The following is a 26,720-nucleotide window of genomic DNA, read 5'->3' on the forward strand; positions in this document are numbered from 1 at the left end:
AAATCTTCCTCCTCGACCGGTTCTCCAGGTCCTCGAATCTTTCCGCCCACCTCCTGTGCAACGCCTCGTGCGCCTCCACCTTCACCGCCAGGCCCAAGATCTCATCCTCATTCTCCGCGGTTTTCTCCCGCACCGCCTGGATCGCCGCCCCTAGGGCCTTCTGGGTCTCCACTAACCCCTCGATCGCCGTCAGCATTGGCGCCAGCACCTCTTTCTTCAGCTCCTCAAAGCAGCGCTTGAGAAACTCCTGCTGCTCCGGCCCCCATGCCGCTTGATCTACGCCCGCCGCCATCTTGTTTTTTCTCCCTCGCATTTTTCGCTGCTCCAAAAACGTCTTTTTGACTGCTCCACTCCTGGTCCAATCCATATACTATGGAGGGGGGACCTTGCTCACCTTCCCACACTAGAGGTTGTCGAAAAAATTGCCGTTGGGGCTCCTCAAAAGAGCCCAAAAGTCCGTTTTAGCGGGAACCGTCGAATGTGCGGCTTAGCTCCGCATAGCCGCAACCGGAGGTCCTATCTGTCTCAGTCTTAAAGACACTCAGTGATTTGGCTTCCACGGCCTTTTGCAGATTCACCACGCTCTGGCTGAAGAAGTTCCTCCTCATCTCTGTTTTTAAAGGATCATCCTTTCAGTCTGAGGCTGTGCCCTCTGGTTCTAGTTTGTCCTACAAGTGGGAATGTCCTCTCCACGTCCACTATATCCAGGCCTCGCAGTATCCTGCAAGTTTCAACAAGATCCCCCCCCTCGTCCTTCTAAACTCCAACAAGTACAGACCCAGAGTCCTCAAGCGTTCTCATATGACAAGTTCTTCATTTCAGGGATCATTCCTGTGAACCTCGTCAGGACTCTTTCCAACGCCAACACATCCTTTCTTAGATACGGGGCCCAAAACTACTCACAATTTACAGAGACACATCAGTCTATACCAACGTCTATGCAAAACCAATAATATACATTTAAGTATTAACCTCAATCCTTTGTCAATTGGCCTTCCTAGTTAAGGAGGCCAAATTACACCCAGTTAGCCACGATTACATTAAGACATAATTATGCTTCTATTCCAATTCCTTCATAATAAAATTGAGCATATCACTTATCCCCCTTGCCCTCCTTTTTCACCCCACCAGCCTCTGCATTCAAATATCATCCTCCGCCAGTTCCACCAATACCAGCATGACGCCACCGCCAAACTTTTCCCCTCAGTCGCTGTCAGCATTCCACAGGGACCGTTCCCTACAGGGTACCCTGGTCCACTCAATCAACCCCAGCACCTCACCCTCTTCCCATGCAATTACAGAAGGTGAGCACCTACCCCTTTACCTCTTTCCTGTTCTCTATCCAAGGGCCTAAACACTCTTTTCAGGTGAAGCAGCGCTTCACGTGCACCTCCTTCAATCTGGTCTATTGCATTCGCTGCTCCCAAATGAGGTCTACTCTACATTGGAGAGACAAAATAGAATAGAGGTTCATAGAATTTACAGTGCAGGAGGCCATTCGGCCCATCGAGTCTGCACCGGCTCTTGGAAAGAGCACCCTACCCAAGGTCCACACCTCCACCCTATCCCCATAACCCAGTAACCCCACCCAACACCAAGGGCAATTTTGGACACTGTGGGCAATTTAGCATGGCAAATCCACCTCACACGCACATCTTTGGACTGTGGGAGGAAATCGGAGCACCCTGAGGAAACCCACGCACACACGGGGAGAACGTGCAGACTCCGCACAGACAGTGACCCAAGCCGGGAATCGAACCTGGGACCCTGGAGCTGTGAAGCAATTGTGCTATCCACAATGCTACCGGAGGGCAGATTGGGTGACGCGCTTTGCAGAACATCTTCTGCAAGCAGGACCCAGACCTTCCTGTCACTTACCATTTCAATACTCAACCTGCTCTCATATCCACATTCTTGGCCTGCTGCATTGTTCCAGTGAAGCCGAATGTAAACTGCTGGAACAGCACCTCATCTCCCTATTAGGCACATTACACCCTTCTGGACTTAACATTGACTTCAACAACTTCAGATTGTGAACTCTATCCTCCACCTTCATCCCCCTTTTTTATTCCTATCAATTTATCTTAATTTTTTTCCCCCATCGATCAGTTTTTCCCTCAGCATTGCCTCCCCACCCTCCACTCCACCCCACTCGGGCCATCTATTGCCTGTTTCAAGTTGTACTTCGACAGACTGCTTGCTCTATCCTGCCATTAACACATTCTGATAGCACCTATCTTAGTCCACCATTTTACATTCCCTTTGTCTTTTTGTCCACAACATCTTTATCAATCTCCAGCTATCACTGGCCCTCCATCCAGTCCCAGTGCTCCTCCAACAAACCCACCCTGGCACGGAAAGCCTAAACCATACCCTAACCTTGGTGTCATATTTAATTGTGCAATGTGCTGCGGACCACATACCACCAGGAGTACATAGTTTCACCTCTAACATCGTCCAAATTCACCCCTTCTTCAGCTGATATGCTGCTAATACTCTCATCCATGACCTTGTGACCTCTAGACTTGACTATTCCAAAACACACCTAGATGATCTCTCATATTCCATATATTTGTCATTCAGAACCCATTCCTTGTGTTTTAACTTGTACTAATTTCTATTCCTCTCGCACAAATATGTCCACTCATGTACACAGAGTTCTGGTCAAGCAATGTCTTGATCTTAAAATTTTCATCCGTGTTTTTAAATCCCTCCATGGCCTTGCTCCTCCCCATCTCGGTAACATGCCTTAGCCCCACATCGTTCTAATATAGTTGCATGCTGGTCCCTTAAATACTGCCAATTTAACTCCTCTATCATTGACGGCTGTCTCTTCAGCAGCTTAGGCCCCAAGCACTGAAATCCCCACCCCCCTCCAAAAACATCTCCAACTCTCTTTCTTAAGATGCTTCTTAAAACTTACCTCTTTGACCATGCTTTTGGCACCTGCCTCAAAATTGCCTCATGTGACTCAGTGCCTAATTTTGTTATATAACGCACCTGTGCAGTGACTAGTGACAGTTTAAAAGAAAATTACATAGCAAGCTTAAACCAATTTAGGAGAAGCTAAGAAAGTCACTCTAAGAGCAAGAGGTCTAGAGCTCCAAGTTCCAACAGACCTCAGGAGCTTTGACCCATGCACAAACCAGGAGCAGGCTACACATGTGCAGTTCAGCATTTCTAGGTTTGTTGGGTCAAGCATACTGTGCAAAAAGGGAAAATGGTGCAAAAACCCTCGTCATGTGACCAAGAACTAAACACCATTGAATATTTTTAAAATTCTGTACTAAAGACAGGGAGAAGTCCCAAAAGAGGAGTCCAAGCAGGGGACAGAGACAGGAATAGGTGTCAGTTAAGTTTTTTAAAGATTCATGGGATGTGGCTGGGCAAGCATTTATTACCAATCCCACGAGTAGCCCATGAACTGCGTGGCTTGCTAGGTCATTTCAAAGGGCATTAAAGATAGCCACATCGCTGTGGAATTGGAGTCACATGTAGGCCAGACCAGATAAAGATGGCAGATTTCCATCCCTAAATATTAGTGAACCAGGTGGGTTTTTACAACAATGGTTTCATGGTCATTAGACTTTTAATTCCAGATTTTGATTGAATTCAAATTTCACCAAAAGCTGTGGTGGGATTCGAACCTGCATTACTCTGGGCTCTGAATTACTAGTCCAGTGACCACTAGCAGTGGCTGCAGTTAACAGGTTTTAAGTAGTCCTGGCAATCAAAGAGAACTCGGGAGAAAGGCTGAAGATCCAATGTGGCAGAAGATGACTCCATGCAGCGAAAGTACACATTTGGAGCAGTAGTGTCAAGCAGAAGAGCTGAAATTGACCTGGAGTTGGTGCTCGAGTGTTGATTCGGGAATCCAGAGGATTGGAATCTTGGGAGACAAGATTGAAAACCCACAAGGTGGACCGTCGTTGAGGCTGTCCAAGTTGGAGTGACCTTTGGAGAGAATTCCCAGGATAAATCTTCAAAAGATGGAGACTGGAATTTCTTGAGAGACAGAGATTCAGTGAGATTGGTCAACCCACATGTTTAATGACATCTGGGTGGGTTGTTGATAAATCTGCGTACTCTGTCTTGATGCTGACTGAGGGTTGATCATTGATCAGGATACCAGGAATAGATCTCCTGCTCCTCTTTGAATAGTGCAATGGGATCTTTTACATCTTGAGGGCAAAAAGGGTCTAATGCCTCATCTGAATGGCAGTGCACTCTGTGCTTTATCGGAAGCCTCAATTTTGGGCTCAAACCTTGGAATGCGGCTTAAAACAGTAACTTGTGACTGAGAGGTGAGACGCTGCCAAGTGAACCAGGCCTGATTATAAAGGTGCTAATTAAATAGAAGGTGATGATTCCTATAAACAAATTCAAGCATATTGCCTACTGAGGTTAAGGATAAATGATCTTCATTGACCCTCGAGTTCCCGTTACTTTCAGAATTTGTTTTGAGTCTTCTGTCAAGAAGGTAAATACAGGCATACGTATTGGTTTAATGTCTGTCATTTCCTTATTCCCCATTATAATTTCACCTGCATGTGCCTAATGGGCCCACATTTATTTTAATCAATCTCTTCCTATTTAAAATTCCAACAGAAACATTTACAATCTGCTTTGTCTCAAAATATAACTTTTTTAAAAATTCACTCATTGGCGGAGGGCATTGCTAGCAACATCAGCATTTATAGTCCATCCCAAACTACCTGAGTGATTTGCTAAGCCATATACTCAAATTATTGTTTGAACCCTTGTCCAAAATTACCAGCCCTAGACTTGAAAATTATCTAAAAGCAGTACCCACCTTAACTCGCAGGGCTGGCAAAATCCAAATGGTTTCTTAATCTTAGTACAAGCATTATGGAGCTGCCTATCATGACAGGATGCGTGTAACACAAGGAAACAAATGACTCACCATCTGGGTTGCTGTTGTCTCATATGTGATGTTAAACAAAATCTTGATTTGAAAATCCGATAACAAATATTATTGTTAGGACATTCTAGGCTAGGGCACAGCCAATTTCCAGCCCTACTTGGCCCTGAGTCGCAACACAATTGAATTAACCAATAATTCTCATTTGGCCCAGGTTTGCAAGTTCAAACACAATTACTTCTTATTTATAACAAGAACTATAATAAAATATGCAGCAAATACAACAGGTTAACTATTATCTAATTCCTAATCCCCCACTTTAACTTACCCTCACCCTCCACACACACGCACACACACACAGGAAAAGAGAGAGGTGAAAATAAGTAAAATGCAAAAGAGTCTTTGTTTCAGATGGTTTCTTTAAGCAGACTTTCATTCAAAGTAAGCTTTCAGTTCCAGATCTCGGTTCATAGCCTGTAATTGTGTTCACCGTAGATTCATTCAATCAGTACATTAACTCAGTCTTTCTGGAGGGACCAGGGGAACGAGAGTGTGGGAGAGCATGAGAGGGAGCAGATCCATGGCAGTGTGCCCAGGTCTCAACTTTGCTTTCATGGGGCGCAATTCTCCCATCGGGAGTCTAAGTGCCGACGCCGGAGTGAAAACCGGAGTGTTTCACTCCGTGTCGGAGCCCGCTCACAGCCCCCAATTCTCCCGCCCCCAGGGGGCTAGGAGCGGCATCGCATCATTTCCGTGCGCTGGATTGGCCGGCGCCAACTCATGCATGCGTGGTTGCCGTCCTCCCCAAGGCTGCCCCGTAAGAAGATGACAGATGGATCTTGCGGGGCGGCGGAGGAAAGGAGGTCCTCCTTCAGAGAGGCCGGCCCGCCCATCGGTGGGCACCGATCGCGGGCCAGACCCCATTTGAGGACACCCCCCGCCCCCTCCACAGGCCACCCCTCCAGCGTTCCAGGTGTGGACGTTTCCGGCGGGAATCCGTCGTATTGGGCAGGCCGCTCGGCCCATTCGGGCCGGAGAATCGCTGCTGGCCCACTGCAAATGGTGAGCGGGGATTCTCCGAGCGGCCAGCCGTGATTCTCGCCGCGCCGGTTTTGGGGGGGGGGAGAATCGCGTGCGGGTGTCGGGGCGGGACACGCGTGGCGCCCCGGCGATTCTCCCACCCGACGTGGGTTGGGGGGGGGGGGGGAGAATTCCGCCCCTTGTGTCTCTAGTAATCATTCCCACTCAGGCAGGATCCATGTTACTGGACAGAATATGGCCTTTTGGCCAATTCATTGGCTAGTAGCCAACCAATCAAACTTAGTCCCACCCCACCTCTTGGGAGTCACAAAGTCTGGGTTCTGCTGTCCAAAGCTAGCAACACCATATGCTATGTTGCAACTTCCTGAATTCCTCATCCTCTCTGCTGCTTGACTTAAGGATACATGTCCATTAAGCATCCATTGATCAAAAATGATAATGGTAAAAATACAGAAAGGAGAAATAAGGGATTCATCAGGAAGGACCCTTACATTACAAAGTTACTGTTGGAGGAAAGGATGAAGGCTTTAACATTATATTAGGGTAATGCATTTCTCCAAATCCACTTTAAATGTGCTTAGAGGGGGATCTGTGGATAATCAATTGCACAATGTAAAAACCAATTGCAGGTGTAAGATGTAGAAACTAAGGATATATGGCAGAGCACACCTTTGTGAAAATCAGGATATGAAGCCCAAAAGAAAGTCTTTATTATGCTAAAGCAACAAGGCAGCATTCCGCATTTCATCAAGTGAGTGCAGCAGATACGATTAACATGAATTTCATAAGGAATAAGTGTTAAGATTAATCTTTATTGGAAGAAAATAATATATTGGCATTACAAGTTCAGTACCTTTGGACCAAGTAACCCTGGTTGGTCAGCAAGAACGGTGGCAAGCTCCTTTAAAGCAGACCGCAAAAATTTGCGCCGCTCTCTGTGTAGTGGACCACTAAAGAGTAAATAAACATTGTTAAATCAGAAAAGCAATAGGTAGTGAAGTTTTAGACATGAACAATACAATATACTTTAAATGGACCAGATACCATATATACTTGTGTAAAAATAAAACTTTTAGATCATTTTTAGGCCACAAATTATGGGTTGATTTTTACTGAGGTAATGTTTTTGAGGGGCTGACACGGTTAGGGTCCTGAACGAGAATCCAAATGTTTTCAATTTGTAAAACGTGAGGAAATGTTACTGCACCACAGGATAACACTGACTGGTAGATATCTTTTATGTTAAAACAAACTTTGGTAATTTAATCACAGAATTAACCACATTAGCGACAAAGAAATAGCTTTGCTGTTAACAGTTATGAAGTAAAAGAAGAAACAATAACTTACTTCCTAAACCTGCCACTATATTCCAATTAAGCAAATCAATATATATTAAATACCACTCATGAATAAAGTTGACAGCCAGGGTTTTACATGCTTCTCTGTGCAGAATCTTTGGAGAGAAAACCTTTCAGGACCAATCTGAAACAACTCTGTTCAGATTAGAGTTCTAGGACCTACTGAAAGGAGCCGAATCTTGGCCTTTGCCTCCCTGACTCTTGTGTTCTACCATGTATGGAATGAAAATATATTTAAACTGCAAACGATATTACATATAATTCTATTTCCGTTCAGACTTGCATTTTTATTGTCTTCTGTTAAAAACAATGAGCTGGATTCTCCGCAGCCCGTGCCGAAATCGCATTTGGCACGGGGACGGAGAACCAACTTTTACACGCAAATCGGGCCCAGTGCCGCTCCCGTGATTCTCCGGTCCCCGCTGAATCGCTCATGCATGCTTTATGCGGCACGGCTGGGGGGGACCATTGCCAGACGCCCTCCCAGCAATGCTCCGGTCCAGGCCGGTCGAATTCCCGACAGTGTGGTTCTAACCACATCTGGCCGGTCGGGACACAGTCCGCGGCCGCCCTGGTGGGAGGGCAGGATAGATTGAGCGTCGCGGGCAGATCATTGGGATTTTCTTTGTTGGTCCAGGTTAGCCGGCTGAGTCCGCCATCATGTTCGGCGCAGCCGCTCAAGGCGAAAGCCCGTATCCGCAGCTGCGAGAAGATCTCTGGGTCCCTGCCAGCCCCTTCAAGATAGGTGAATAGCTGTAAATGTTTTTATGGAAAGTCTGGCGTGAAACGGCAACGATTTTACACCCATGTGGGGACATAGCTCCATTTTTGGCGAATCCAGCCGAATGTTACTCAAAGAATTTCAGCTCTGTTAATTAAGTCAGGAATTGCGACCAAACTACATAATGGTTATCTCAAATAGGTTCAGTAGCAGTATTATTTGCAAATAATATATGGTGAATCCTCCAAAAATCACCGGAGTTACTTTTACCTTTGGAATTCAACAATAGAAAATGGTTGCCCACAGAGATCATAAAATCCCTAGTGTAGGAAGAGGCCGTTCAGCCCATAGAATCTGCTCCGACCCTCTGAAAGAGCACCCTTCCGAAGCCCACTCCCCGCCCCATCCCCGTAATCCCACCTAAGTTATACATCTTTGGACACTGAGGGGAAATTTTATCATGGCCAATCCACCTAACCTGCACATCTTTGGACTGTGGGAAGAAACTAGAGCAAACGCACGCAGACACTGGGAGAAAGTACAACTCCACACGACAGTCGCCCAAGGCCAGAATTGAACCCGGGTCCCTGGCGCTGTGAGACAGCAGTGCCACCGTGCTGGATTGGTTTATTCCATAACTGAAATTCAATAATTATTGTATCACGTCTGGACCTTCCAAATCTTTAAGAGTGTATTGTGCAATGCTTCTGCAGCGATTTTGTCTACCTGATCAAGGTTTGAACACAGGGAACGACATTGCAATAAAGCACTAATGAGCCAAATGAAGCAAATCCCAAGCAAAGGACTGTGAACAAGCTCTTTTAATGTTTTGATATTGTGGTTTTCTTTAAGATTGTGAAGAGTCAGGAAGTGAATGTTAGTAAACTATTTCCACTGGCTGTATGGTAAAAAAATATATAAACTCATGATAAAAAGACAGAGGTTGAATGCAAATAAAATTTTGTACCACAATCTGTTGCTGAAGCACAGTACCCAAGCACTTGAAAAAGGGATTTCAGCGACTGTCTGAAAAGATTCTGAACTGCTACTGGGAGCAATACAAATATTAGCATTTCAAGGAGATTCATATGCAAAGAAAAATCATCAGCACATATTTGATTGGCTGAATGACTTGTTTTTGTTCTGTAGTATTCCTCGATGTTAGGTGTCACACAGCTCACTTATGTTCACTCTGGGCCTCAGTTTTTAAAATGGCAGGAGGGAATCATGTTTTTATTTTAAATTTAGAGTACCCAATTATTTTTTTCCAATTAAGGTGGCCAATCCACCTAGCCTGCACATCTTTGGGTTGTGGGGGCAAAACTCACGCAGACACAGGGAGAATGTGCAAACTGCACACAGACGATGACCTGGGACTGAGATCGAACCCGGGTCCTCAGCGCCAAATGCAGCAGTGCCAACCACTGTGCCACCATCCCACCCGGGGGGGGGGTCATGTTAAGCATACATTAAACTAAGATACTTATGTCCAATACAAAACTTAAGATAAACTTACGCATGTGATAATGCCGTCTCTCTGCATTCACGTATATCAGCTATACGTTTGTTGTATCTGTGAAAGTGAAGTACAAATGCATGTTAAGATCGCCATTGTCGACTCTGATTGAAATTGAAAGCGCTTGTAACCCCAAAATAGGCACACGATGAAATTTACACTTTCAAAAGCATCAAAAGAAATACTGAACAGTTTAATGGTCCATTTGTTTGGGGAAGACAAGAGTGCATTTTGCAAAACTTTAATCAGATTTCAGGAATTACAAATTCAGTGTTAGGAAGAGAATAAGGACTTTTTTTGGTCGATTAAACTTTTGCCATATTTGTTCGATTTCATAACTTATAATTTAACCAACTGTTTATTTTGGAAACACAAACCATTAGGAACACCATGTGGACTTCATCTGAGTTTATCTTATTTTCTTATGTGGCAGACAAGTCCAATTAGCTGCAACTATTTACAATTATGTCTGCACACTGCTTCTAAACGTAATTATCTCCAAGAACATTTGGGGGATACAAAATGTGAGGCTTCTGTGGGTTTTCTATAATTATTGAGGCAATTTCAAGAATTAGAAAATCTTTGAAATGGATGTGAATACTTCATTGCCGAAAGTAGCAAATTTGTTCGAACAAAAGAACCCACAAGAAACAGGAGTAGACCATATGGCCTGTCAAGTCTGCTCCACCATTCAATACGGTCATGGCTCATCTTGGACTTCAACTCCAACTTCCTGCCTGCTCCCGGATCCCTTGATTCTTCGGACAACAAACAAAAAAGTCTATCCCAACCTTAAGTGTATTCAATGATGGAGCATCCATACCCCCTCGGATAGAGAATTCCAAAAATTAACAACTCTGAGTGAAGTAATTTTGCCCCATCTCAGTCCTAAATGATCGGGCCCTTATCCTGACCATGTTTTAGATTCCTTGACAAGTGGGAACAATCTCCTAGCATCTGCCCTATTAAGCTCCTTCGGAATTTTGTAGATTTCATTCAGATTGCCTCTCATACTTCGAAACTCTTCTTAGCCCTGAGATCACTGTCTTTTTCTGGTATGATACTTGTGTGTTCTACTGTGAATGCAGACAAAATATTTGTTCAATGCCTCTGCCATTTCCTCATTCCCCATCATAATTTCTCCTGCCTCTGCTTCTGAAGGAGCGACGTTTACTTTAGCAATTCTCTTCCTTTTTATATACTTCGAAAAACCGTTACAAATTGTTTTTATATTTCTGGCTCGTTGACTCTCATTCTATTTTTGCCCGTTCTGATCAATGTTTGGTGACTCTTCGGCTTCTAAAACACTCTCAATCCTCAAACTTGTAATGTTTTTTCCAACATAAGCAATTTAATGGAACTGGGGAGCTCAAATACAGCAAGTGCTTTTTATAACCCACTCTAACAATTTGGAAGCACACATGACTGCACAACAGTCATTGTGTATTTATATTAAAAAATAAAGATGATTAATAAAAATCCTTTTAAATAAAAATCCAAAAATCAAAGGTATTGACCAGAATTCTGATAGTTTATAGGTGTGGTGAGCTTGCACAACCTCAGATTTATGGCAATGCAACTTTACAACATTGACAATGTGTCGCCACCACCACCAAGATTCATAGACACGTGTTTATCAACTAAACAACCCAGGTGACTCTTTCAAATATTTCTCCCTCCGTCCTCCAAACATTTTTAAACAGCACCCATTATACAATATACATCAGGGGCACCATTTACTGTTGAAAAACAACAAAACTGAGTAGCATAATACAAGTTTTTGTAATTATTAACACTGTATTTGCAACAAAATACTGTTTAGAAAATCAATATTCCAATATAACACTGATTAGTTTGGTAACATTTACTTTCATTACAGTTGCAAATTAAGCATCAATGCTCTACTGATGCATTCAATGTTCTACAATCACCAAATTCAAGAAATAAAGTACCCTTTTATGTTCATGAACAGGTCTTCTGCGACTTTGTGAACATGGAACACTTCATCTCTGAAGAGGGCAAGACAGGAGCTGCTCTGCAGGGCAATCTTCCACAGGCTTAGTGCAGCTGCATCTGAGTTCAGGTTTCCATGGCACAGGATGAAACCAACTAATAAAAATGGAAAAATATCTTTATAACATTTGCATCAACCACAAATCAAAATATTTCGCATGACAACAGTTTGTATTTATAAAGTGCCTCTAATGTAATAAACCATCCCAAGATGCTTCACAAGAGCATCATAAAGCAAAGCTTGGCACCGATCCACAAAAGGGAATAATCGGCCAGATGGCACAAAACTTGTTTAAAGAGGCAGGCTTTAAAGAGCGTCTTAAAGGAGTAATGTGAAGTTTAGGGATGGAGTTTAACAGCTTAGGATGTCTGCAGACAAAAGGCAAGGCCAGATGTGGTGGATCAATTTAAAATCAGGAATGGGCAGCACGGTAGCACAAGTGGATAGCATTGTGGCTTCACAACACCAGGGTCCCAGGTTTGATTCCCCGCTAGGTCACTGTCTGTGAGGAGTCTGCATGTTTTCTCCGTGTCTGCGTGGGTTTTCTCCGAGTGCTCCAGTTTCCTCCCACAGTCCAAAGACATGCAGGTTAGGTGGATTGGCCTTACTGAATTGCCCTTAGTGTCCAATAAAAGGTTAGATGGGGTTATTGGGTTACGGGGATAGGGTGGAAGTGAGGGCTTAATGTGGGTTGGTGCAGATTCGATGGGCCGAATGGCCTCCTTCTGCACTGTATATTCTATGGTCCATGTTAAAGAGACCAGAATTTATTAAGTGAAGATATCTTGACGGGCCGAGGGGTTGGAGCAATTACAGAGATCGGAAGAAGTGAGACCATGCATGGATTTGGAAAAGGATGAGAATTTTCATATTGAGGCTTTACTTGACCAGTACGTTTTTCAGTCAGGGGCAAGCTTGGTCATTGAACCAGCAATTGGTGCGAGTAAGGGCATGAGCAGCCAAGTTTCAGATGACCTCAGGTTTAGTGACAGTAAAATGGGAGGGGCCAGCTACAAGTTTGTTGGAGCATTGGAGACACAAGAAATATTTTGCAGTATGATGTAAATCAATGCCACCTGTTTTATCATCAAGTCAAATAAATTTCCTTTAATTGAGGTAGGACATAATTATTCACCCCAATGGAAAAGTTCCTCCATCCCAAGCAGATAAAGGAAATTGCAAAATATCTGAAACATCAATGGAATAAACAATGACAGACCAGTTGCTCACAGGAAATAGAGTGTATATTTTTGATTACACTCTTCTCAAATCTTTTGGTTATTATTCTTTAGTTGACAAAGGGTTGAGCAGAAATTGAATATGAGGGGACCATTGTTGAAAAATAAAGCGACTACCTTTGAACATCTAATCACATTGCATTCCTTTCAATTGTTCTGATTCTCAAGTTCTTTTCCACTCTCCTTATATTGTCCTTCCAAAATCTCCCCTCGCAGCATGGGAAAGCTCAATGCTGCTTCTCAAAATGCAATTCACTAGTCCATCCTTCCCATGAAAACTGTTGTGTGTAAGTAAATATGCAGATAATGTAGGTTTCAATGCTTTCAGCAGCCAAGTGTCAGGCCAAAGCAGGACTGCAGCAATTTTTAAAAAGACTCACTATCAAAATTGTTCTTGGGTTTGAATGTTAAACTGGAGTTAATTTGTATAATTCACCAACACACAGAAAGCTGCTTATAGGTGTCAAGTACAATCTAACTGAGGGGGGGGGGGCATTGTCTGATTTAAGAAATAGCCTTGCCAGTAATGGAATAGGAAGCACTCCATTGTTCATCACACCTACATTAAATCTGATTGGCAAGGTGCAGACAGTGGTTTCAAATTAGAGGTAGTTTATTCCCTCGACTTGATACTTAATCAGCTCAAAACTTTCCTGCTCTTCCTCAAACAAATGCAATACGTGCATTTACCAGGTCTAAATCTTATTTCTGACTTGACATGAGAAAATTGCAGTACGATTATGACTGGTTGTTATACAGCAGTTGGAACAGAAAATTGAGCATTAATAGAATAGATTTTTCAATCGAAATTGTCTTGCATGTAGAATATTCATATCTATAAATTCCAAACATTTCTTCATTCATAACCATCATTAAATGCAAGTCTCACAATTAGGCCAACTTGTAGCCAAATTATAAACAAACTTTTTATAGCCTCGTTTCATAATTAAAATATTAGGATAAACTATGTAGACTCTCATATGTAACCCAACATAATCTGTGCATCCCAAAATGACATGAAAAATTAAAGATGCCGGAATTCCATTGATTTATTTTTGAAGAGAAAATACTGCTTCTGTATAGTTAATAACTTCGGTAGATTAGAAACTATTTTGCACAAGACACAAAGATGGGTGGTACTGTAATCAGTGTCAAAAGATTGTTAAATTAAAGGATATTAATAAATCAAGTGAATGGGTAAAAGTGTAGCTAATGAATTCCACTGTACGCAAGTGTGAGGTTTCCCCACTTTGGATCTAAACAGGATAAAACAGAATACTTTCTAAATGAAGAAGAGCTAGAAACAATGGAAGAATAAGAGACTTGAGGATCTATGTATATAGATTAATATACCATGGGCAGGTAGAGAAAGTAATCAAAAAGGCTAATGGAATGCTGGTCGTTATATCTCGGGGACCAGAATACAAGGGTTGAGAAGTTATGCTGCAGCTGTAGAAAGCCATGGTTACACCATACCAGTAGTGTGTTCAGTTCAGGTACTAATCTTGCAAAGGGAGTCCAGCATTCATGATATCTGGACTCTGAAATTGAAATTACAAAGTGAGAGTACACAAAGCTAGGATTGTACACCCTGGAATTTAGAAATTAAGACACTTGGATCAAAGTTTACAGCTTATTCAGGAGAACTGATACGGTAGGTATAAATAAAAATAAACAATGTCCATTAGTTGAGAATTCTAGGACAAGGGAAGCTTGTTCTAAAAATTAGAGTCAAGTCTTTCAGCAGTAAAGTTAAGCATGACTGCTGCATCCAAATGGTGGTGTAAGTTTAGAACTCACATCTGCAAAACACAACTGATGCTAGGTCAATTGTTTTTTAAAATCTCAGATTGATAAAATTGTTTGCCCAAGGTATTAAATGATATGAAGAGTTAAATCATAAAATCAATCAAGATCGCATTGAATGGCAGAGGAACTAAATGCCTACAGTCCTGGTAGAGTTACTAGATTCCATGATGAATTTATCTAGTCCAGGCGATGTCACATCTTACATCCAATACTTACAAACAATCCATTTCTCCATAGTGTCCAAAGAGAGGTATTCACATGGCATCTGAAATAATAAAGCAAAAAATTGGTTTAAAAAACAAGTTAAGTTACTTAAAACAACATTTTCTGGATGTATACAATTTATTTTACCGTGTCAGATTGTGCAGGATTAAGCATGGTGCTGGGAGCACTGATTAGGCTTAATAACTGAGCATTTCTCCATTGTTCTGCTGAAAGGTTCCGTCGAGGATATACCATCTGGAGTGAAATTAGTGCATCTGACAAAGACTTGGAAGGAGGAGAAAAATAAACAGCAATAAGGTAACTTTCAACATGAGCTTTGGAAAATTAAGACAATAATTAACAACACAGTTTGTATAGCATTTTTAACATCATAAAACTTCACAAAGTGCTTCATAAAACAGAAGGGACCATGCCACATAAGGAAATATTTGGTCAAAGAAGTAGGTTTTAAGGAATTTCTGAAAGGCAAAATGTAAATGGAAGAGAAGCAGAGGTGTAGGGGGTGATTTCCAGAGCTAAGGGCAAAGGTAACTGAAGATGCAGCCATCAACGGTCGAGCAATTAAAATCAGGGTTGTCCAAGGTGCCAGAAGTAGACAAACGTAAATATCTCGGAGTCGTGGGGCAGAAGGTTACAAATGGAGACGAGTGGGGCCATAGACGGAAATGAAACAAGGATGAGAATTTTAAAGCGAGGGTGGTGGTGAGGTGGATGTCATCACCATGCGTGTGCAAACTAACACTGCTTTTATGATAGTGCCACAGGATGTAGATGTGAAATATGAGAGGACCATGGATAGATCCTTGGAGGTAATGGTGCAGGAGTGGGAAAAGAAGCAATTGCAAGTGATACTCCGGCTATGATTAAATAGATAAGAATGGAGCCAGGTGATGGTTGTCCCACCCAACTGTCCAACAGTCGAGAGGCACTGGAGGAGGATGGTGTGATCAACCGAGTCAAAGGCTGCATATGGGTCAATAAGGATGAGGAATAGTTTCCCTTTGTCACAATATCATAGGATGTAATTTGTTCTTCCATTTGTTCTTCCGTACTGTAGCGGGAGGAAATATGATGGGAGAGATTCAAACATTTGAGTGCAGTGAAAGATGGCCTCAGATTTAGGAGGTGACAACACATTCAAGGACTTTGGAAAGAAAAGTTGGGGTGGGAGTTTGCAAAGATGATGGGACCAATGGTAGTTTTATTTTAGGAGAAAGGTGAGGAGGGCAAATCTACAAGGAGAGAACTGTTATCAACACTGGCTATCATGGGGACAAGGAGGGGGATTTGGGTGGCTAGCAGTTTGAGAGAATAGTCAAGTACCAGTAGATGGGTCTCATGGACAAGATGAACTCTGAGGAAGCAGGCGAGGGACATAGAAGAGAAACTAAAGACATACAAGTTCAGACTAAGGCAGAAGGGATTTGGGTTACTGGGAGGGAGAAACACAGCAGAGGCAGCGGATTGTAAAATCCCAACCTTTGTGGCAAAGAAGTCCTTGCACTTACTATTGGAGGTGAGGGTAAATGAGACAGAGCAGAGATTTAAGGTGACAGATTGCAGTAAAGAAAAAAACACTTAAACCCAAAGGTTAACAATTTTTTAAAATCTTAAAGGAAAATGCCACCTCTCTCATCTTACCTTACTATGTGGTACAAATTCTTCCATCATTTTCTTTAGTGGGTTCTCATAATCTACAATCATCTGGCCAAGTCTTGGATATTCCCGATCACTGTCAGAAACATATATGGACTGTTTTCAATGACAAGTTAACCAGCTTTCAGATAAAAGAGCAACATTTAACACACCAGATAACCTCCTTTCAAAATGTTCCTCATTTCAACAAGACATGTGTTCACAGGTGCTGTGCAAAAAATAAAATTCAGTAATGAGGTAAATAATTATACCAATGTAATTTGTACTTACTACATATCTCCACTCACTGACAAATGAACCATGTTATGATGTAATTCACAGGAAGCTAGGTAAGTATGAGGAAGAAAGAAACAGATAATATGCTGATGGGGTTAGATGAAGCCCAAACACCAGCATGCACTGGTGGGGCTAAAAGGTCCATTTCTGTGCTGTACCTTCTTTTTGCCATTTGGAACCAACACCAGCATGCCAACTGAAGTCTGAGCAACAACTTTGCTACAATGAGAATTGCTGTTGTGTTCCCAACCAAGTGAGGCCCTGCAATGTTAATCCTTTGATGCTTCGATGGTCTGCGTTTTTAGATTTTAGCTCGTATGATACTAATTAGCCACCAATGTATTCCGAGCAGTGTTGTTGCCAAAAATTCTCCATCAACTGATGCTGGTCCATTTTCAAGATTAACTAATGCTATTGAGTGTTCATGAATGTCTTTGTCAATATACTATCCCATCTGTGCACTTTCGAGGTTGACAGTATACTTTATGAATCAGTGTTCTCAGCTGGTACGGGGCATTCTCTGTGCCGGATGTCAAAATTCCTATTACTCATTTGAACAACTCTTCAAATAACATTGCAAAAAACATGACTGCAACAGTGAATGATTGTTGCTATGCTATGAGAATGGGGATGAGAAAAATATCAGCCATGATTGAATGGTGGAGCAGGCCCGATGGGCTGAGTGGCCTAATTCTGCTCCTATGTCTTATGGTCTTGGGTAGTGCACTACTTCCAACTGAACGTATATACTGGACAAATGAAATTTGACTTGCTTTCTCATGCGTCCAAATAGGAACAGAAATGTTGTTTTGTTCAGTTTCAGGTAATAGTAAGAAGTCACGTAGGGCAGCATGGTAACATTGTGGATAGCACAATTGCTTCACAGCTCCAGGGTCCCAGGTTCGATTCCGGCTTGGGTCACTGTCTGTGCGGAGTCTGCACATCCTCCCAGTGTGTGCGTGGGTTTCCTCCGGGTGCTCCGGTTTCCTCCCACAGTCCAAAGATGTGCAGGTTAGGTGGATTGGCCATGATAAATTGCCCTTAGTGTCCAAAATTGCCCTTAGTGTTGGGTGGGGTTACTGGGTTATGGGGATAGGGTGGAGGTGTTGACCTTGGGTAGGGTGCTCTTTCCAAGAGCCGTGCAGACTCGATGGGCCGAATGGCCTCCTTCTGCACTGTAAATTCTATGATAATCTATGATAATCTTACAGCACCAGGTTAAAGTCCAACAGGTTTATTTGGAATCACGAGCTTTCGGAGCATAGCTCCTTCATCAAGTGAATCCCTTGCTCCCAGCCACCATAAATCTTTGAATAACATCTAACAATGAAAACATTGCCTGGTCTATTTTGGATTCAACACATTTGCAAAATATAAAAAGCAATTGGGATCAATTTAAACTACAACTACACTTTGGAGGAGACTGCAACTTGGCTCCAATTCAACATTGAAGGATGCAACGAGGGGCAGCGAGGAGAAAAAAACCTAGGCAATGATGCAGTTCCAAGAACTTTACAGAAAGTAGGTAGAGACAATGTGTCATGCTATGTCCATTGAGTTCTCATTTAAACATTGCTTTATGCCTTTTGTGTTAAGTCCTTCACGAATAACATCAATATATAGCATAACAATTCTTTCAAATTCGGATACCAACCAATCACGTAATTTATTGGGCAGAAGGTTATCATTTATTCGATTTTTCGTATTACAAACTGAACAAGCAGCAAATTTGGAATTGTCACCAGAATAAATCAGACACTGAAATCAGAAAACATGACAGTACACATGCAAATGTAAGCTATCACAAGACTTCTGACCAAAATACCCAGAATGTGTCATCTCCACCTTCCCATATAACAAAATCAAAATCTAATAACGCCACTTCAAAACGGTGTGCACACATATCAAATCAAACATGTATCATAATAGGCAAATATTTAGTTGAACTACTGCAAATTAAAAATTGGATTCACCCATGAACATGTATGACTGCAAAGTGCACACAGCAACATTAAATTGCAGCATAAATAAGCATTCCATAAATATAAACCCAATTCCATTGAGTTAAATTTGGTGCAAGAAATGGAATGTGACATTGCTGAAAAAAAAGTCATGTCAAAGCTTTTTGCCTTGCACTCCTCAGTACACTTTGCAAAAATATCAGTATATAAAGGTGAAACAACAAATGACACTGTAATGAGAAGAGAGTGCTGACTGGTTGGCAAGTGGAGTCTGATTAGTGGAGGCATTGGCATGGAGAATGTACCAGGTGATGGTGACTGACAGTTCAGTCACAAGTTTGAAATTGAAACCAGGCAGATTTACCTGACTGGTCAAGGAATTGCCCCGAGTAATTAATCAGCAAATGGCTGGCATTTATTTTGCTTAGCGGTTATAGGTGAACTGTGTACATATTTTTAACAACAGGTTTATTTGGAATCACTAGCTTTTGGAGTATTGCATTGGGCCCTTTTGGGCCCTATTTATTAATATATAAGACCATAAGACTTAGGAGCAGAAGTAAGGCCATGCGGCCCATCGAGTCCACTCCACCATTCAATCATGGCTGATTTCAACTCCATTTACCCGCTCTCTCTCCATAACCCTTAATTCCTCGAGAAATCAAGAATTTATCAACTTCTGTCTTAAAGACACTCAACGTCCCGGCCTCCACCGCCCTCTGTGGCAATGAATTCCACAGACCCACCACTCTCTGGCTGAAGAAATGTCTCCTCATCTCTGTTCTAAAGTGACTCCCTTTTATTCTAAGGCTGTGCCCCCGGGTCCTAGTCTCCCCTGCTAATGGAAACAACTTCCCTACGTCCACCCTATCTAAGCCATTAATTATCTTGTAAGTTTCTATTAGATCTCCCCTCAACCTCCTAAACTCCAATGAATATAATCCCAGGATCCTCCGACGTTCATCGTATGTTAGGCCTACCATTCCTGGGATCATCCGTGTGAATCTCCGCTGGACCCGCTCCAGTGCCAGTATGTCCTTCCTGAGGTGTGGGGCCAAAAATTGCTCACAGTATTCGAAATGGGGCCTAACTAGTGCTTTATAAAGGTTCAGAAGTACATCCCTGCTTTTATATTCCAAGCCTCTTGAGATAAATGACAATATTGCATTTGCTTTCTTAATTACAGACTCAACCTGCAAGATTACCTTTAGAGAATCCTGGACTAGGACTCGCAAGTCCCTTTGCACTTCAGCATTATGAATTTTGTCACCGTTTAGAAAATAGTCCATGCCTCTATTCTTTTTTCCAAAGTGCAAAACCTCGTACTTGCCCACGTTGAATTTCATCAGCCATTTCTTGGACCACTCTCTTAAACTGTCTAAATCTTTCTGCAGCCTCCCCACCTCCTCAATACTACCTGCCTCGCCACCTATCTTTGTATCATCGGCAAACTTAGCCAGAATGCCCCCAGTCCCGTCATCTAGATCGTTAATATATGTCACTTTCAGTGTACGCAAATATGCCACACCTTGAGCTCAACTGACCAGCTTAAATTGACTGAAAATGTAATTCTTAGTGCACTTCGGATTATTAAGCAAATGTTGTTCAACTGCGGTGTAACAACTAATGTTGGTTACTTTGGAGTTTTGCAAGCAAGAGCTGGTTGGGTAAACCTGTACCCAGCGGCTGGGACATTCTGGTTGGTACGATCTGCCAGTCTTTGGGATGTATGGCCTACAAACCTAGCATCACACTAGCACGGAAATTTACCTGACATATCACTCATTTGTGCGAGAGGCAGAAAATCTTTTTGGCTTGAAAGCAGCATCCTGTTAGTGGCGAACAACAATCGTGTTGCCACTTCAAAGTAATAGCATGAAACAGCTAGCTTCACTTGTTGCTCAAATCTTAGCTAGATTACCCTGGAAGGGCAAAGCGTGAGGTAGACTGGGCACTTTTTGGGCCTTATGCCTGCTCACGTGTTGGTGTGATCCACAACATAAAATAATCGGATCAGGATAGCCATTATCCCACAGTATGCCTTTGATGCGCCCTATTTCAACATCAGTCAACATCACCTGGTACATTCTCCATGGCAATGCCTCTATTAATCAGAGTCCACTTGCAAACCAAGCAGCACTCTTCCCATTTTAGCATAAGGTGCTGTTTCCCCCTTCTATTGGCATTCTTGCAAAGTGTCCTGATGAGCGCATGATGAAAAGCTTTAAGTGTGACACGTCTTGTGCAATCCACGGCATTCATGACAGAATAAATACCAAGACAACAAACTCAATGAACATGCTGTTAAATGTATTTTATTACAAACATGTTTCAAAACAGGTTACAGCAAATAAACACCCCGAGAAACATACTTCCACCAATCAACTATACAGTCTGTACAGATTTTGCCCCTTTTTCACCCCTCCACACCCCCCCCCCACACCCCTGCGACGACCAGCTCCTCAAATCACGAACATCCCCACATTTTCTCAAACCCCCCTGCTGAGTCCCTTAACTCATACTTTATTTTCTCCAACTGCAGGAAATCGTACAGATCACCCAACCATGCAGCTACCCCTGGTGGTGATGCCGACCGCCACTCCAGCAAAATTCGCTGCCATGCGATCAGAGAGGCGAAGGCCACAACATCGGCCTCCCTCCTCTCCATGAGCACCGGCTTCTCTGAAACCCTAAATATCGCCACCAAAGAGTCCTGGTCCACCCTCCACTACCCTGGCTAAGACCATGAACACTCCCGCCCAGAATCTTCCCAATTTTTCGCAATCCCAAAACATGTGCGCTTAATCTCTGGCCCCCGCCCACAACTCTCACACTCATGTGCTACCCCCTGAAAGAACCCACTCATTCGCGCCCGAGTCATATGCACCCTGTGCACCACCTTAAACTGTATCAGGCTCATCCTTGCACAAGAGGAGGTCCCATTTACCCTTCGCAGTGCCTTACTCAATACTCCCCAATTGATCTCCCCTCCCAACTCCGCTTCCCATTTCTCCTTGATCTTCACCACCTGCTCACCTCCCTGCTCGCCGGCCACTTGTATATATCCCCAATTCTTCCCTCTTCTTCCACATCTGGAAGCAGCAGTCGCTCCAGCAGGGTGTATCCTGGCCACCTCGGGAACCCCTCCAGACCTTTTGCGCAAAGTTCCTAGAACTCACTACTCCTCGGCAGCTCTACCCTCTCCCTTAGCTCCTCCAGGCTTACGAACCCTTCCTCCAAATACAAATCCCTCACCTTGACCAGCCTCACTTTCCTCCACTTCCTGTATACACTATCCATCCCCCCGGCTCAAACCCATGATTCTCGCACGGCGTCATTAGCACTGACTCCCTTCCATCCTAAAATGCCTCCTCAGCTGATTCCATATCTTCACCGTGGACTGCACCACTGAGCTCCCTGAATACCTATGCGGAGCCATTGGCAACGCTGCCGTCATTATAGCCTTCAACATGCTGTTAAGACCAATAAATTAAACTAATATTCACTAAAAGAATTTGTTAAATAAAAGATCTATGTTTAATCCAATTTACTACTCACCAGTAATTTAAGAGCCCATGTCATTCTAGTCATATTTCTAAAAGATTCTGCTCACAATATTAAGCTACTTAACAACTGTTCTCTCAACTGCTAAAACATACACTATGCGAGCAAAATTCCAAATACAGATTAATGCTCACCTAGCTCCATGCAGCATTTCATGTGCATAATTGTACAGGCCGACAATTGCTTTCCTTTCTTCAATCCGAGACACCATTATCATTAGTGTTGTGTAGGTCACAACCAAGTCCAAGTAGTTTTTGGTTAAATCAAAGTTGACAGTCTGGATGCAGAGGGAGAATGAAATAAAAACGCAATCAATTCAAAAATAATGCAACTTCTATTGAAAATTATTGTAAACTTCTGAAAATACTTACAATATCAAAAAAAACTTGACAAGCATCAATAGTGTTTAGTAGTTCGCTCACATGATCCTATAGGGGAAACAATTTGTACAAGTGACATAATTATTGATAAATATGATGAAAAGAAAAGGGACTGAGAATTCTGGAGGCATAACAAGACCATGAAATCGGTTGAAAGTTGTGCAGCAACAGGATATGGTAGTGCAAAGTGCAAAACAATCTCCGCCTAAATAAGAATGCATGGGCATGCAAGAACAGAAAGTTGTTCCAAAACGAACAAAAACCAGGACTAATGCAACATGCTCATGCAGTCAGAACAAAGTGATAGGACTATCCAGCCAGACACATGGGAAACTCAAATGGGCAAGGTAGTATTATGCACAAAAAACAGAGTAAATGAAACACAAGGAGGACGACAGATAAACATCACACATGTTGCAGGAAAGGTCATTAGGCGAACTTCAGTCTTATTGTTTTCGAAAGAGATTATAGGATAACCCAATTGGCTAATATGAAGTTAACATTAAAATATTTAAGGTTTAATTAGCAAACAAATAACTAGATAAAACTATAATAACTGAAAATAGTTTGTTTAAACAATAATAACTAGTGCAGCCTTGTCCAAGCAGCTTCTTTAAATAGTGAATAGGTGACTAGAATAGCCCCACCGCTCATGCCCCAATTTTCTCAGGAAGAAATAGAGCAGCTGTATGGATGCAGCATATTAGTCTTGTCAGCAAAGGTAGGAGTTAGGCAGGAACGAATAGATATCAGAGCAGTGAATAATTTGTAAATGGAAGGAAGAGGAACAAATCCAACAGAAGCAGAGCCAGGTAATTTACATGATAATGGCTGAAACATTTGAGATTTAAACATGGGGAGGATTTAGAAAAATATCAGCGATATATAAATGTATTTTACAGATGAATATCCTTGCCCATGTAAAGCATCTGAGGCATGGTGCTATTAAAAAAAGAGAAGGCTCTATATCCATGTGGGAGTCTAGTTCTTAAATTCTCACGTTTGATCTATTAGTAAATGAAGTCCAGAGAACAGAACTGACAAATCACTGAACAAAACAACAATGTGACCTCTATTCATTAGTTGGAATACCCAACAATGGACAAAACAGTGGGATTCAGCTCTCCTACCACCAAGTAGGGAAAAGTTTTATACCATACTACTGAGCCCAGCCTATAAAGGAAGCCGAATGTTCAGTGCCTAAATGAACCATCGGCTGAGGCATTATTTTGACATCAGCAATTTGATCAGAAGAGATTCACAATGGGGAGGTGAAGCTACAAGGATGTTGGTATACAAGCCAACCTTCAAAGCTTTGGAAAATACCTCCAAACAAAAATAAAATCTGGGGTTGCCTTATATAACTATAAAAATGAACCGTTGGCATGGGTGGTGATCATTTTAAAATGCCATTGGCATTCGGTGCAACGAGTGGGTGTGTCTTAAACTCCCATGTACCTTTGCAACATAGCCTGTATTTCCTGTAATGATCACTTATGCCCAATTATAAAGGTAAAGATAAGGGGTAGGACAAAGTCATCCAGACTTCAAACGTTAGCTCCCTTTTCTCTCCACAGATGCTGTCTGACCAGCTGAGATTGTCCAGTATTTTTTGTTTTTGTATGAAAAATCAATGGGACATGTCATGACTGAAAAAGGAGCTCAATTTATGCACTGAATAAGTTCATAAACAGAATTTGGGGGGCCAGGAACAAGGGGTTCTTTTATACATTAGTTGACTGATGCCCGTGATTTGCAGTAATTGAACATTTGGAACGTCTTTATATAGTTACTTAAATGAATCTGCACATTTAATAGGTCATGTATTACTACCTTAAATTCCATGACATCGACAAATGTGAAGTAATAAAGTGCCAGGTTCTTCAAAATTTCCTGTTTCTCCTTATGTAGCTGTGACAGCTGTTGCTAAAAGAAGAAAACATATTTTTACTAGACAACGAACGTTTACTGAATCCTCAATTTGAGGCAAACTAACATTAACGATACTGTTACAGCACTAGAATCTGCAAGGCCAGTAGCTACTTGGGAGTGATGCAGTGGAGTTAAACAGCCGGCGGGCACCACATTGCTCCACTCATCCAAATGCCAACTCAGTAGTTTATATAAGCAAAAGGCTGATTCCACTCATTTGTTTGTTAGCATGAAAAGCTTTAAAATACAACCATAAAAATTAACAAAGGTTTGTTGCACATCGGTTGTGCAGTTCCTGTAAGCCAGTGAACTAATGCGAAATATTTCCTGTGGTTTCAACCCACCTGTTAAAACGCAATCAAAACAATACTCCCGTTTATAGTGTTAGTGTTGCATCTGACTAGCTATATAAAAGGTCCATAACATAAAATCAATGTCTTTACTCGAATTGACGGAAGACAGTTGAACCTTTTTGCATCTTTCATTATTTTATGCAACAGCATAACTTGATTGCTAGGAAAGCAAACTATCCTGGAATGACAACATTTATACTGGCATTTCGGTTATATTTTCATTGGAGAATTAGATATTTTATAGATGAACCTTATTGACAGGCAGCCAAGATTAACAGACCAGCCTTTTAAAAAATATATTGCTTCCACTTAGTGCCTTGAACAAAAATCTAGCACCAAGTTTGCCCAAAATGTGCTCAAACCAACCAAGCATCTAACCCCATACTCCATAAAACGCTACACAAAGTATCCATTGTATGAATAGCACTAGCAGAAACCTACCAGAGCACTGAATGGGTAAATGCCTCCTTATTAATTACAAGTTTTTTTTACCAAATTTACTTTGGAAGACAAGGAACAAGAATATTCAGACCCAGCCTTACAGTTTACCTACAGGATTTACAGATTTTTAAAGAACAAAACGCAGTTTAATGCCACTAAATTTAAATCCAACTATGGGAATATTCCACTTATCAGGTTTTTTTTTTTAAATCTACTATTCCGCCTGGCTTGATCTGCATATATCTGTATTTTAAACACAAAAATAAATTTAATTGGCAACATTCTGACTTGCTCAACGGAAAATGGGGTCCTTTAATGCATTGTTCTATGTGCCCATCCCTATAGTGCTGAAGCACTACAATAAAACAGACAATGCAACAAATACCTCATATCAACCTTCACAATGTATAAGGTACAACATTAAACTACTTGAGGAAATATCATATTTGTCGCTCCAACGATCTTTCAAATGAAATGTGAAATTTACACAAAAGAAAATGATTTATACAGCTGAAGATACAGAACACCTGGCAATGTTATCCCTAACATTTTACAATTCTTGGAATAAGTATGTAGAGAAAGTTCTAGGTTTTAATAACCAATTGTTTTTTTTAAGCATTTTGAAATTAACTTCTGGATGCCAGCTAAAATGGATACTATAAATTTCAATACATGAAACAATAGGAGGCAGCTGGAATCAAGAGATTAAACCAGCACAGCAACTACTACAAAGTAAAACACTGCAGATGCTAGAAATCTGAAATAAACAGAAAATGCTGGAAATACTCCGTAGGACAGCATTTGTGGAGGAAAACAGCTAATGTTTCAGGTCAATGACTCTTCTTCAGAATGAATCAATATCCTATTGGCCACCATTAACTCATTGTAACACCATGGTCAGCTACAGTTTCCAAATTGCCAATTGAGCAAACACGAGTGCAAATACTGCAATTTGTGTTCAGATAGTTTGAAATATTTAATCTAAAATGACAAAAAGGCAGTGGCGGCCCGGTGGCGCAGTGGCGAGCACTGCTGCCTCACAGAACCGAGGAACCGGGTTTGATCCCGACCCCGAGTCACCGTCTGTGTGGAGTTTGCACGTTCTCTCAGCGTCTGCGTGGATCTCACTCCCACAACACAAAGATGTGCAGAGTAGGTTGATTTGCTGCGCTAAATTGCCCTTTAATTGGAAAAGAATGAATTGGGTACGTTAAATTTATTTTAAATTTTTTTTAAATAAAATGACAAAAAGGCACATCGATAAGCGTTACTCAGCCATGCTAAGATTTTTCAATTACTGGAGGTTATATGCAGCAAGAGAATCCACACTTACCAATTATCCAGGTAAAGTCA

General features: G+C 41.9%; 1 protein-coding gene across 9 annotated transcripts in view; it reads right to left on the reverse strand.

Moving 5' to 3' along the window:
• nckap1 (NCK-associated protein 1) overlaps nt 1-26,720 on the reverse strand; it is a 351,428-nt gene that overhangs the window by 195,502 nt on the left and 129,206 nt on the right. For 6 of the 9 annotated variants that reach the window (XM_072477668.1, XM_072477672.1, XM_072477682.1 and 3 more), the window contains 9 exons: nt 24,475-24,567; nt 22,633-22,689; nt 22,396-22,538; nt 16,446-16,536; nt 14,931-15,068; nt 14,796-14,844; nt 11,471-11,627; nt 9,519-9,575; nt 6,777-6,873 (listed from right to left, as the gene is read on the reverse strand). In XM_072477668.1, the coding sequence (XP_072333769.1) occupies nt 6,777-6,873; nt 9,519-9,575; nt 11,471-11,627; nt 14,796-14,844; nt 14,931-15,068; nt 16,446-16,536; nt 22,396-22,538; nt 22,633-22,689; nt 24,475-24,567 (882 nt within the window). The remainder of the gene's footprint in view (nt 1-6,776; nt 6,874-9,518; nt 9,576-11,470; nt 11,628-14,795; nt 14,845-14,930; nt 15,069-16,445; nt 16,537-22,395; nt 22,539-22,632; nt 22,690-24,474; nt 24,568-26,720) is intronic. The other 3 variants (XM_072477663.1, XM_072477677.1, XM_072477691.1) reach the window with 1 other exon arrangement.

The sequence above is a fragment of the Scyliorhinus torazame genome, chromosome 2 (genome assembly GCF_047496885.1).
Source record: "Scyliorhinus torazame isolate Kashiwa2021f chromosome 2, sScyTor2.1, whole genome shotgun sequence".
Lineage (NCBI taxonomy): Eukaryota > Metazoa > Chordata > Chondrichthyes > Carcharhiniformes > Scyliorhinidae > Scyliorhinus > Scyliorhinus torazame.